General features: G+C 52.8%; 1 protein-coding gene across 1 annotated transcript; it reads left to right on the forward strand.

Moving 5' to 3' along the window:
• Positions 1–740: 740 nt before the first annotated feature.
• Positions 741–12,263, forward strand: RHOG (ras homolog family member G). The gene is made up of 2 exons (XM_086678209.1): positions 741–836; positions 11,023–12,263. Exon 2 carries the CDS (start codon positions 11,091–11,093, stop codon positions 11,664–11,666), a length of 576 nt encoding a protein of 191 aa, XP_086534335.1. The 5' UTR covers positions 741–836; positions 11,023–11,090; the 3' UTR covers positions 11,667–12,263.
• Positions 12,264–13,614: the final 1,351 nt, after the last annotated feature.

Consider the following 13,614-nt stretch of genomic DNA (forward strand, 5'->3'; position numbering starts at 1 on the left):
CCTCAGCAGTTGAGCGCCGCGACTAGAAGAGCGGGCTAGGGGAGCCCGGAGTCCTGCATCCGCCCCGCCCCCTCCCCAGAGCCGGGGCGCACGAAGCAGCCGGTTGCGGAACGACGACACGACATCCTGTTTTTGGGGCCCGCGGCTCCTCAGGCGCCTCTGCTGATCTTGTCTTTCCCCGGGTGCTGACGCCAGCTCCCCTTCCCCCAGTCTGTGCACCCTCCCCAGGGGTCTGGGGCCTTCCCACAGCTGAATCACCACCACTCCGCACTCCCCCAGGGCTCGGGGCAGGGGTGGGGACTGCCCCAGCCGGACCCATTCTGGCCAACCCCCAGCCTCGGCCAGCGATCGATCCTGGGCTTGACTGAAGGCACGCAGCCTAGGGGTGCCTGTTCTTAACATCTTCCCGCGGGGGGGGGGGGGGGGCGACATACGGGGAGGGGGGGCAAAAGCCTAGCGCCTAGGCTAGGGCCTCTACTGGGGTGGGGGTGGCAAGGAGGAGACTGGGAGGACTGACCTTAGGAGGACTGACCTTAGGAGGCCTGACTTAGGGGCCTCCGAGGCAGAGGGCTGGGGTCTGGCGGGGGTGGGGGTGGTGGGGGCAGGACCCTGCCGCGAGCAGGGCAGGCGGTGGGGGTGGGGGTGAGACCAGAGCTGGGGGCCCAGGCCGCCGCACTTCCTGGTCGGGCCCCGCCCCGCCCGGGCCCGCCCCCGCGCCCCGCCCCGGCCGGCCGGCCCGCCCCCCCCACTTCCTCCAACCTCCCGCTCTCACTTCCTTCTCGAGCCCCGAGCCGCTGCCGCCGCCCCCAGCTCCCCCGCGGCGGGGAGGGCACCAGGTGAGGCCCGGCGCGGTCCGGCGGGCTAGGGGTCCGGGAGAGGGGAGCCCGGCCGGCGGGGACTGCGTGTGGACGCGGGCCCGGGAAGTTTGCTTGCGGGAGGCCGCGGGCGGGAGCTTCTCGGCTCTCTGCAAGTTGGGCGGGCGCGGCCGGCCGGGCGGGGCGGGGAGCCGGCCACTGCAAGCCGGCGGCGGCTCTGAGAGGGTGGCTTTCTGTACCGAGGGAGGCTGCCCCGGTTCCCGGGAGCCGCGAGGGACCACTGAGGTGGGAGGGTCTCCCGCTCTGAGAGAAAAGTCTCTGAAGTGGAAGAGCTGGGACATGGGACTCGGGGGTGGGGTGACCGCAGAAGTTTGGGGAGGGGGGTTCCGAAGTGTGTGAGGGAGCGGGCCTTCTGGGCTGGAGAAGGCGCTCCCTCTGCTCCGGCAGTTGTGACACTTGGGAGGTTGGAGGGGGGCGGTGTCTGTGGCCTGTGAAGCCTTAGACTGCAGAGAAAGAGCTCCCTCTCTGGAAGATCTGTGCCAATCCGGACCCACACTCACAGGCTGCAGTTCAAGGTCCTGTGCGCTCAGAGGAGGGCGGGGGAGCTCCGCCAGCCCCCCTCTGTCTGTATGTCTGTTTTTCTGACGCCCATCTTCTCCATCCATGGAATCAAGCAACAAGTATTTAGTAAGCAAACATCCTCTGTGCCTAGCTGACCTGGGACTGGCCTTGCTCTTTTGGGGGTAAACTGAGGAAGGAGAGGGCCTGGTTTTGTCCGGTGCCTAGAGGTGCTGATAGCCCCTAACAAGATGGCATCACTGAAAGCAGGACTGAGAGCTAGAGAGGAGCTTTGAGGAGCTAGAGAGACTAGAGCTTCTGGGAGGCAGCAGGGGCTCTGGACTTGGGAAATTATTGGGAGGATCTCCCACTACCCCCCCCACCCCATCGCTAGTCCCTAAACTGTATACATTCTCATTTCTCTCCCTCTGTTCCTACTTCAGACCCTATCCACAAATCCTCCATCGTTCTCTTCTTGCATCCTTTTCAGTCTTTTCACCTAAACACACAGTCATGCCTATGTCCTGTCCTGTCACCTGCTCTGCCTCTGTATCCATCTCTGTTCCCTGCAGATTTCCTCCTTCCTTCCTTGCCCAACTTCTGGCTCCCAAACACATACCCACCCTCTTGCTTCTTCCACCATCCCTCACTCCTCTCATTCTCTCTATCCCCTTCCCTTTCAGTCACTTATCTCCGGCTTTGGGGTCTAGATCTTTGGTTGAGTTTGAAAGCCTTTTCAAATCTCCCTACCTCAGAGAGACAGTGATAGAGCCAATTAAAGAGCTGGTAACCCTTTCTATATGTGTGTTTGCATGGGATTGTCAGTGTGTCTATATCTTTATCTCTTGGAGACAAAATAACTGCCCTCAGCCTTGAAATGGCTCAGAGTAGGGGAAGCCAGCAGAATGAAGGGAACCTGCAGTGGGTGAGGTTGTGGTTAGGCAGGAAGAAGCAGTCGGTAGCAGTCAGGGTAGAGTGACACAGGAATAAGACTGGTAAGAGAGGCCATGGGAAATCAAAATCACCCAGACTCTTTGTTGCTTAACCAAGAGGCCAGGTCTGGAGGCTGGGGGATAGCCCAAAGGTCCCTGACTCCAATGCTTACTGGTGGCAACACCACCTGTTAGGGAGAATGGGACCAGGTCAGCTAGGTGTGATGGAAGGAAAGGGAGAGGGCAAAGGTAGGATTCTGGAGGAAAGACTATGGCTGGTCTAACTTCAGTCTTAACTGTTTTAGTTCCAATTCAGGAAAAGAAGAGGGTTGTAAGGCAAAGGTGTCTGCCCCCTCTTCCCTACTGCCTTCAGGGGCCTTCCCAGGCTGGGAATCCACGTGCCCTGGGCTACAGCAAGGTGTTGGTGACCAGAAGGCCCTCTGCTGACCCCTCTGACTTCAGGCATCCTTAATATTTCCCCTCTCACCCAGGAGCCTACTCCCCCTCTTTCAAGAATTTCTCCTGAGTCTAACTTCAGCTCAGTCTGGGTTTATAAGCTCTTGTCCCCATTCTAAAGCTCCTTCCTCAAGTCTTTGGGAAGCATACTGATAGATCCTGCCTCTCTACCTCCTTAAGTCTACTGTATTCATTTTTCACCATTAGAAAAAAAAGAGAAGTAGAGGGGAACTTTTTTGGGATTCCCAAGCACAGTTAGATTTAAGGGCTAATCTGGTTCCTCATTCTGTTCTCTTCCCTTTGCACAGTTGTCCCTCTCCCATGATTCATCCCTTCTTCCACCCACCTATATCTCCTGTTATTTCTGGGAGGTATAGGGTATTCCACTCCAGGAGGAAATCCCAGGGACCTGCAAAAAATTCCAGTTCAGAGAAGGATGTTCATACAAGGTCCTTTTTCAGCATCATGGCTCATTAAAAAACCATTCAGGAGTTCTGACTCCCCACCTGCTTAAACCAGTACTTATTTTAGGAAGAAATGGCTAATGTGAGATTGTCACAGATCCTGGTTGGAAATCTAGGATATGGAGAGTTGTTTCTGGCCAGCTTGTTTGGGCAGATGAGGTGGCTGATGTGAGCTCTTAGGAGGTCTTAAACAGCAAGATAGGAGAAGCTGTAGCTATAGTGAGACAGATATTACAATGAGGGTAGCTGGGCACCCAGGAAGAAGGTGGGGCCCTGGCCCAGAGTGAAGACCTCTCTCTCCATGCACAGTGTAAACCCATTAGTGGTGACGCTTGTAGGGGTATGTGAGGAGGGAAACCAAAGACAAAGCCTGGGCCACCTCCCCAGAACAGATTGGTTTTCCTGTCTAGGGTCTAGCTTCCTCTTTTGTCCTCATGTCATGAGCGGAGGGCATCTCCCCAGGAGCTAGAGCCTAGAGTTGTTGCTCCTCAGTTGGGGCAGGGTAGGATGGCTGTCTATACAGTAATGTCAATGCTGAATCATAGCCTAGTATAGTCTAGGCATGAGAGTCAAGGGAATGTGGAAGCAAAAAGGGCTCAGGCATCAACCAGATCCCTTTGGCCCATTTCCGGAAGGAATAAACATTGTAGGGTCATCCTGAATGAGACCAGAGACATGGGCCTATTCCCAGCCAGAGTAACAGACCTCACCTTCTCCTTTGTGGAAGTGACATCAGACTGGAGGTTAGGAGACCCAGGTCCTTGTCCTGGATTTGCTCCCAACTCTGTATAACCCAGGTCAACTTGGTCTCTTGTAGCTCAGCTCCAGCATTAAGGAGTTGCCTGTCAGTACCTCCAATGAGCATAGAGAATACTGAGAGCTCTAACTCTTCTTCCCCCAAGAAGCTCCTCATAGCAGTGCCCCTAACCCTGGGCCCTCCTGTCTCATGCCAGCCTTGATCAGAGGCCTGAGTAGTCTCTATCTGTTCAGGGACAGGACCTGCGGCTTCTTCCCCCCAAAGCACAAGGATTCTTACAGGTTGAGAGAAGAGAAATAGGCAGAGCGTTGGGGATTTTGCTAGGGGGCAGCAATACGGGGGAGTACCCTGTGCCCTGCTCCAGCTCTGCCCCACTGACAGTGGAAAATAGATGCCGGAGTTTCCTCCCTGATGTGTTTTTCCCTTGTGGAAACCCCCTCAGACCTGGGGCGGGGCCCAAGGGATAGGGCGCCCTGGGTCTCTCTGGGTATTTTCGGGGGGGGGGGGCAGGATTGGGAGGATGACATTTCTGTAAAGCATGGCATTTCTGTATAGCATCGTGTGAAATGAGCAAAGGCAAAGGAAGTGCCACTTCACAGGCCTTTCGTGGGGCCCCCAGGACTGCTGAGCTGCTGTTAGGTGGGGAGGAGGAAGAGAGGAGGAAGCAAGTGTTGGAGCCTTCCTCTGTGCTGCCTGGTGGGGGAGGGTCAGTCTCCTTAGCTCCCCCAGCCAGAGCTGCCCTGGTCCTAGGGTTCACCCTTTGAGGAGCACCCCAAGTGCTGGGATGGTAAGAGAAGGAAGGGAACTGGGACTTAGTGAAAGGGTCCCAGCCCCCCACAGCCTTCCCAGCTACAACCATCTCGGATCTCATTTCCTCCTCCTCCTAGTCCCTAGTAGGTAGAGTCAGCTCTCTTTGCCTCTTACCCTACTGCTGCCATGCAGGCTCCTCTGCAGGGCTGAAGGGTGTAGAATAGCAAGAAGCGGAGAGTTCTTCGGCCTACATTCTTTTTTTTTTTTTTTTAAGGCTGGGAACTAGGCTCTCTTGGGTTCTGTCCCTGCTGATGGGGAGAAGGGGAAGAACGAGGGAGACTCAGCCCTTGGCCTCATCCCAGCCCCACACTGACCTCATGTCTCCCCCCAGCTTCCTCCTCCCAGCCCAGCTGCAGCCAGCTGCAGCCCCTTTGAGCCTTTTCATATCACCTCTCCACCACTCCTACAAAACAAAGATTTGCAAAGCTTCTAAAGCCATCTCCAACACCAACCCTGATCCTCACCTCATCCTTGACCAAGGGTCTTCCAATATTACCAGTCCTTATCCTTATCAGGATCACTTTTCCTACCCATCTTCCTCATCACCTCTGGGCCAGCTATGCCTGTATCCTGCCTCCCCCCCCCCCCCCCCTCCCCACCACCTTCCCACCTGAGGATAGGGCAATCTAGCCTGTGTGTTCATTACTCTAAATTGTACTCCATAGAAGAAGGAGGAAGTTGGTTACCCTTGTCTTGTGTCTCCGGGGCATGGAGGCTCTTCCTTGTTCCCAGAGTCAGAGTCTGGATTGATGGGGGAGGAGATGTGTATCAGTCTGCAGCTTTTGCTCAGCCCTCTGCTGGGCTTCTGGAAGTAAGCAGGACAGACTTTCCTCCTCATGAGGCATCCAGTTGAGTGCAATGTATAGTAGAGACAGTGCTGGGGAAGGTAGGGCAGGAGAGGGCGTTGCTTTGATGTCCTCGAGAAGCTGGGGAACAGAACTGGGCCCTGAAGGACTGGGAGACTCTGAGGCAGGGAAGCAGAATTCCAAAAAGAGGAACTCCTCTGTGCAAAGACATTAGGGATGGATTGAGTTCATTCAGTTATTTACTAATAGCCACTGTGTGCTGTGCTCAGCCCAGGGAGACAGATCAGCTAGGACCTTGCCCTCTAGACCCTCTCAGTCCAGTGATGAGAGATAAGATTCAGTTCAGCCTCCATGTGATACAAGATAGAATGTACCTGTGAGAAAAATAAGGACCAGACCTGGGATGGGATAAGTCATTTGGGATTTGGGTGATTTGCAAAAACTTTCCTGGAGGAAGTGGCAAGAGTACTTGGCTCTGGAGGACAGATGTTGGAGGTGGGGGTAGGGAGGGGTTGATGGATGGAAATAGGGGAGAAATGCTGGATTCCCACAGGGACAGCCAATATTGTTGCTTGCTGTATTTTGAAGAAGAGTATGTGGAGGCTGCTTGTAGAGGGTCAGGGTGATGTGACCAGAGCTCAGGGAAGAGAATGCCCACAGATGGATTATAGTTAGAATGAATTTCAAGGAGGGCTGTAGAAGGGGATCCCCAGGTCAGGGAGGCAGGTTAGAAGGCTACAGTAAGTTCCCATTGCCTCCACACTCCCCCATCTGTTACAGCCCATTCCTCCCCTCCCCCACTCCTAGTTGGGACACTTCCCCTACTATAACGGCCACAGATCTGGCAATCAATCTGCTGCTTCCTTTCCCTCCCCCATTCTGGGCCTGCCTGGGCCACACCCCAGACCAGGTCCCATTGGGTGAAAGCTGGGCTCCAGGGACCACATTAGCCTCCTATGAGTTGTGCTCCCATGGACTGCTCCTTGTGGGAGCCAGATCAAGCTGGTAGTGTGAGGAGAGACTTTTGCTTATCTAAGTCAAAGCTTTTGGCTGTGGGGTTATTGTCCAATTCTGGGCTTCTATGGCATCTATCCACATTTCAGTAATGGGGCAGAAGCAAACCAATCAGAAGGCAGTGGCTGCACACTCCTGTGTGCCCAGCCCTATACTTAGCTTTTCTGTGAGGGCAGTGGAGAGAAGCTCAAGCTTCAGTATTGGGGGGCACTCACAAGCTAGGAAACTTACATATGACTATCAGAGGAGAATCATACCGAGCCAAAGCCATAGCATGGCTACTAAAAGGGGTAGCCATGCTATGGACTCATGGGACTGTGAGACTGAGGCTAGGCCTTGAGTCAGGAAGATGGGAGAGGGGTAAAGGGACAACAGCATATGGAAGAGCACGAGGAAAAGTCCAGAGGCAAGAATGAACCTGGATCCTTTACAAAGGACAGTGGAAATCCCTCTGGAGCAGAGAGCTGGGAACTCACATTTACAAAGCACAAATATTGCACTTAATCCTTATAACAACCTGATAGGTTTGGTGCTATTAGCTCATAAGGGGAAGAACTAGGATTTAAACCCAGGTCTGTCTGACTCCAAAACCTCTACCAGATTATGAGGAACTCTGAACACCAAGGTGAGGGACCAGGCATGATCTGAATTAATTTCGGGATATAAAGCCAGAATAATACTATATATATTTGCAAACCTTAATTTATTATTTACTAAACAAAAATCCTTTAAAAAAAAAAAAGGTCACCTAGTAAATAAGTCACAGATGATCCCTGACCCCAGGCAGACCAGGCCTCTCTCATGATTGGCCTCTGTAGCACTGACTGATGCTTCTTATATGCCACAGGTTAGACCCTGCCTTCTAGTATGTGCCCTCCTTAAATGATCTGTGGGAACTTATTTGACCCAGCTCAGGCCATAGGATTTCAGAGAAAAGAGTTGTCCTGGGAGAGAGGATAAGTGTCTGAGCTACACCTGAGCAGGGAGAATTGGGATGATGCCACCACTGGATGCCTGCATACATGGTGCTTCCTGCCTCTTGGGATAAAAGGCATTGCTTTTGTTACCTCTTGTGCACATAGCACTTCCCAGTTTACAAAGCACATTCATTCCCATGCTCAGGGATCCTCACAGCTGCCCTTTGAAGGCAGGGAGAGCAAGTATTATCACTCCTGTTGTACAGATAAAGAAACAGAGGTTCCAGGGAGGGAAGTGACTTACTTGCTTAAGGTCTCTAAGACAGCTGGTAAGGGGTAACTTGGAGGCTATGTGACACATTTGAAGAAAACATGGGACTTTGGATGACAAAACTGGGGTTTGTGTCCTGGCTTCCATGCTAACTAGCTGTGTGATGTTGGGTTCCTTTAAGTGCCCTGAGTTTGTTTCCTAATCTGTAAATTAGGAATATTACCAGCGGGTTGTTATAAGGATCAAATAATATAACATCATGTACCTATAAAAGGTTGTACCATGTGAAGTCTTTTGATCAAGGGTCAGAGTCAGCAGGTGAATCCAAGAGGTCAAATTCAGGTATCCAGTGCTCTTGTTTCTGTACCACACTGCTTCTGCTTTGCCCTGTTTCTGGACACTACCTCACTCAAGATCCTTTTCCGGTGTCAGTCCCTGTTCCCTTGCCAGCCCGGAAGCTACTCTGTCCCTCCCAGCTTCTTTGAGGGCTGATTTACTGATTGCCGGTTGATAACCCCTCCCTAGAGAGCTGCCCGGAGCCAGCTATACTTCCAGTCTCTTGGGCCTTGTGACTGCCGGCCAGAGTTCCCTCCTTGCCTTCCTGCCTGGGCCAGCCCAGTGTTGGGCTTGTAGGGGAAGAGTTCCCAGTCACACTACCACACCCACTCCTCTGCTCTGTGTGGGACTGAAGATTTACAAGCCCAAGAGGCCTGATCTCAAAATGCCAGGGTCTCCCAGATAATCCTGTGGACACAAGTGATGGCCCTTTCCCCCCACCCAAAAAAACCTGGTTGTTTCTTTCCCCAGGGAAGGCATCACAGAATTCTGAGAATGAATGTGCCCTAACTTGCCCCAATAGCCCAGGCGTTATGCATTTGCTGACTCAGTCCTCCCACCCCCACCCTGTGCTCCTGGGGGCCTTTCATATGCCCATCATCCTATCCCCTGCTCCCAGGGTTTTTGATGTCTCATTTCATCTACCTAGTACCCTTGTCACAGGCATTTTTCTCCCCATTTCATGGATTGGGAAGCTGAGGCCCAGAGAAGCTAAGTGCCTCATGCTGGGTTGCAGGGAGTCAGCAGCAGAGCAGAGCTGGGACTAGGATTTATGTTAGGTCTCTTGACTCCCAGTCTGAGGTTCTCTCCACTGCCTTAGGGGACCCTTATTTCCTTCCCAGAGCCATTCCCTGAGGTTCTCTATCCTCTCACCTGAGGTTGAACGCATGTTTATTCATTCAAATAAGATGGAAATATTTTTAATCCCCAGAGGGGCAACCTCAGGGAGTGAAACCATTTCCCTCCAAGCTGGGACCAAGTCCTGGGTCCTGTGCAGCTCCCATATGACCAGAATTCCTTTTCTGCTTCCCAGGGAGGGATTCCTTCCCCTCCCTCCCCCCTCCCCCCCCCCATTTGATTGTTGAGGCTTCTGAACCAATGGTTGAGAGGTCAACCTGAGGGGTAAGGGGTTCTCAGACCAGGGTATAGTATGTGTGAAGTGAAATGGGGAAAATGGGCTCGTGGTGATGGTGCTTGGGTAGAACAAGGGATACTTAGAGACTGGATGGGTCTAAAACAGGGCTGTCCCTTCCAGGGAGCACAGACCTGGTTGTGGGAGAGAGTCAGGGAAAGGAAGTCACATACTGGCCAGAAAAAAAGTCCCCCATGGCCAAGAGGAAGTAGCCAATGAGAGGAGGAATCTTGCCATAGCAGTATAAATAATCACAGGGCTTCCGGAAGCTCTGCTCTGTCCCAGAATTCAGAAGTTCCTCTCCCCAAGGCCCTGTGAACTACAGGGGAGACCAGGGTATTGGCTGGAGCTGGGACTTCTCTCATACTTACCCCACTAGTAATTACAGCAGCCTGTTTATTTGGCACTTCCTATGTGCCACACCTCATGCCAAACACTTGCTTCACATTAGCTCATTTCATACTTTTGGCAATTCTAACACAATAGGCAAGATTGTTCCCATTTTACAGATGAGAAAATTGAGACTCAGGAAACTTAAATATGTTGCCCAAGATCAAACATGACTGGTTGGTGGAACTGAGATTAGAATCCCTGGCCAATCTGACTCCAGCATATATTCTCAGTGATAGTGCTTTAATGTCGCTATGTTTTCTACCCGAGTTTAAAAGCTTCTGAAATTTTTCAGAGGCACATGCCATGATCTTAGGAAAAGGACAGAGGAAATAAATGTTTTCCTCTTCCGTCCATTCCTCTTGTCTGGGCTTGGAGGATCTACCTCACCCCACCAAGAGCCTTGAGAGAAGATGCTAATGTCTGGGAGCCACAGCCTCTGCCTCATTCATCATCATTACACACCCAGATTCCAGACCAAATCCCAGCCCTGGCACAATCTCCAGTATTCTCCTGCACTGAGTTGCCAGATAGGGTTTGTTGTGCTTACAAGAATTATGGGGTCAGCTCTCCCTCCTTTTCCTCACCTCTCAGGCACCCTGGATTGAGATAGGGCAGCCGTCTAGAGAAGTGTGCTCCTTACTCAGCAGGTTTCTCATTGTGCCTTTTGGTTTGCACACAGTAGCCAAGGTGTCAGGCTTAAGAGTTAAAACATAGTGCACTGGGCAGAATAGGCCCTGAGTTGATAGAGACTCCACACTGCATCTCAGAGTGACCTGGGACAGCTGCTCTGTGCTAGAACCCCTCTCTAGTCTACTCAGTGGGAGGGGTCCCTGTCTGGTAGAGGATCTGGTAGATCCCTACACTTGTATACTGTCTTTTTGTGTTTATACTGCCTGGAGGAAAAGGAAAAAAGTAGCTAATGCTTAGTATGACCAAGGCACTGTTCTAAATGCCTTACATGTATTAATTTACATAATTCTTACAACAACCCAATGAGGTAGGTATTATTTTATCCTCATTTTACAGATAAGAAAACTGAAGCATAGAGAGGTTAAGTAATTTGTCCCGGGTCACACGTGTACAAATAGTAGAACCAAGACTTGACCTTATTCAGTTTGGTACCAGAACTTAGGTGCTTCACATAATACATAATGCCATCTTCCTTACACCTGAGTATCTTTGCTTGGTCTTAGGGCCTCTCTCTCACTGTGTATCTGCCTCTCTAACATCTGTCTTGATGGGATTGCAGGATGGTGTCAGGTTAAGAGAACAGGAACTGGTTTCCTTCTGTGTGTCCCCATTCTTCTTCCCAATGGGTAGAGGCCTCCATAACCATGAGTGTCCCTTTGATCTGTCCATAGGTCACTGCATCCAGAGGGGCCCAGAAGGGGAAGGAGGCATTGCCTCCACTGTAGCAGCTGCACCCACGATGCAGAGTATCAAGTGTGTGGTGGTGGGCGATGGGGCTGTGGGCAAGACGTGCCTGCTCATCTGCTACACGACTAATGCCTTCCCCAAGGAATACATCCCCACAGTGTTCGACAATTACAGTGCCCAGAGTGCGGTTGACGGGCGCACAGTGAACCTGAACCTGTGGGACACAGCGGGCCAGGAGGAGTATGACCGACTCCGCACACTCTCCTACCCTCAGACCAATGTCTTTGTCATCTGTTTCTCCATTGCCAGTCCGCCCTCCTACGAGAATGTGCGGCACAAGTGGCATCCGGAAGTGTGCCACCACTGCCCCGACGTGCCCATCCTCCTGGTGGGCACCAAGAAGGACCTGAGAGCCCAGCCTGACACCCTACGGCGCCTTAAGGAGCAGGGCCAGGCGCCCATCACACCGCAGCAGGGCCAGGCCTTGGCCAAGCAGATCCATGCTGTGCGCTACCTCGAGTGCTCAGCCCTGCAGCAGGACGGCGTCAAGGAAGTGTTTGCTGAGGCTGTCCGGGCTGTGCTCAACCCCACGCCCATCAAGCGTGGGCGGTCCTGCGTCCTCTTGTGACCCTGGCACTCAGCTTGGAGGCTGCCCCTGCCCCCCCACCAGTTGTGCCTTGGCGCCTTGTCTGCCCCCAGCTGTGCCTTAAGGACTAATTCTGGCACCCCTTGCCAGGGGGCTCCCTGAATGCCCTTTTCTCTGAATGCCTATTTCTCCTAAAGGAGGCCCACGGAGAAAGGGGCTTTGGGCCCTGCCCCACTCTGCTTGGGAACACCAGGTATTCCTGAGAGCTCACCCAGGCCAAGGTTGGACCCCTCCCCAAGAAGCCAACCCAGTGCCCCTGCCCCATTTTCCCTACTGACCAGTTGATCCAGCTTTCCACACAGATGTTGCTGCCTATTATGGTGCCTTCTCTCAGGTTAGGAGCTCTCAGCTGTCCCTAACCTTTCCCTGGCTGCTCTTCGAATTGCTCCCCCCCCAAGATGCTCTCTCCCTTTCCCAAAGAAGGAGCCATAGAATCCTGAGAAGATGAATGTGCCCTAACCTACCCCCATGTGCCCAGGCCTTATGCATCTGCTGACTGACTCAGTCCCCCTCCCTCCCCGGGCTCCTGGGGGCCTTTTCTACCCCCATCAGCATCAATAAAACCTCCTGTCTCCAGTGGCCCTGGCTCCTCCCTGTGTGCTGGGCATTGGGGGTTGGGCAGGGGATGGGCATGGGCTAGGGCTCCCCAGAGACTGGGAGCCTTTTGTTTCCTGTAAAAGGGGACAGGAGACAATAGGCTTCATTGTGGTTCCCCCCAGCCCCCAATTTCCCTAACAAAGCTCTGGGCTCCCTTGGAGGGGCCAGTCTTGCTCTGGGGCCCAGCCACAGATTCTATAGTGGACTGAGATGCAAAGCATTAAGAAAAACTTTGTGATCTGAGGCTCAGAAAGGGAAAAGTTGAGAACCATCAGCCTGCAGGCAGGTGCTCACAGTCCTGCACTTGAGAGCTGTTGCCTTACACCCGAAGGTGGCAGGTCTCACCGACAGAGCTGGGGCTAGAACTAAGGCCTGTGCCTCAACCCAAGACTCCCCCAGTTATCCCAGCTACCAAGCCTGGAGTCATTACAGGGATAGCTCAGTCACTCCTCCTCACCAGAATTGTGGCTTAGACCAGTCTTAAGACACTCCAGATCTAAGGTGGGAAGAGGGGGGATAGGGGGATACCACTTGGAATCATACCCTGTCATGGACTTTTTCCCTCCATCCTGGAGCCTGTCCCTCACCCCAGTTCCAATTAAAGAAAGACGAGTCCAAGCCCCAAGACAAGTAAGGCTAGCCCAGACTGTTGCCAAAAAAAAAAAAATTTATTTTCCTTTGAAATAAAATGTACAACCAAAAGAGGTCAGGGCATGGGGCAGCAGGGAGGACAGGGAGACAGCAGAGAGCCCATTTTGGGGCAGGAATCTGCCTCTAACTACCCTACACCTTTGCCAAGGAGGAAGAGTCGGTGAGCCATGGATTTCAGAAGGGAAGGAACAAATGCTGTGCCAGTGCTTTTCCTGGAGCAGGACATCCCTCAGGTATAGAACACTACCTCCACAAGGTAGTGTCAGAACCACACACTGGCAGAGCCCTTACAGATCCTACAGCCCTCCTACCCCCAACCACCTGCATGGACATACGAAGGCTTAGATGGGGAAGGGGTACACACTAAACAGGAGGTGAAGTCAGAGCTAGAACACCTGGGCAAACTTAGCAAGGGACTGTGGCACAGGCCTGGGCATGTGCAGGAGATAATCACATACACCAGTCAAGTGAATGACCCCATGGAGAGAAATGGCTGTGGTTTTCAGGTAGCAGCCACTGCTCAGTGGTCTCTGACCTCAGCAAGAGGTGGCTATGTAAAGGCCAAGAACCGATGGTGGTTATAAACCTCAGGACTTTTTTTAGCACCAGATGGTGGAGCTCTCCTAACAGCTCAGCTTCTTGGGGCCTCTCCGATAAGGGTGATGCTGCTTGAAGGTCCCTG

The sequence above is a fragment of the Puma concolor genome, chromosome D1 (genome assembly GCF_028749965.1).
Source record: "Puma concolor isolate L17-30 chromosome D1, mPumCon1.1.hap2, whole genome shotgun sequence".
Taxonomy (NCBI): domain Eukaryota; kingdom Metazoa; phylum Chordata; class Mammalia; order Carnivora; family Felidae; genus Puma; species Puma concolor.

Coding starts and splice junctions, on each gene's coding strand:
- RHOG (XM_086678209.1), top strand. CDS start 11,091: ATGCAGAGTATCAAGTGTGTGGTGGTGGGCGATGGGGCTGTGGGCAAG.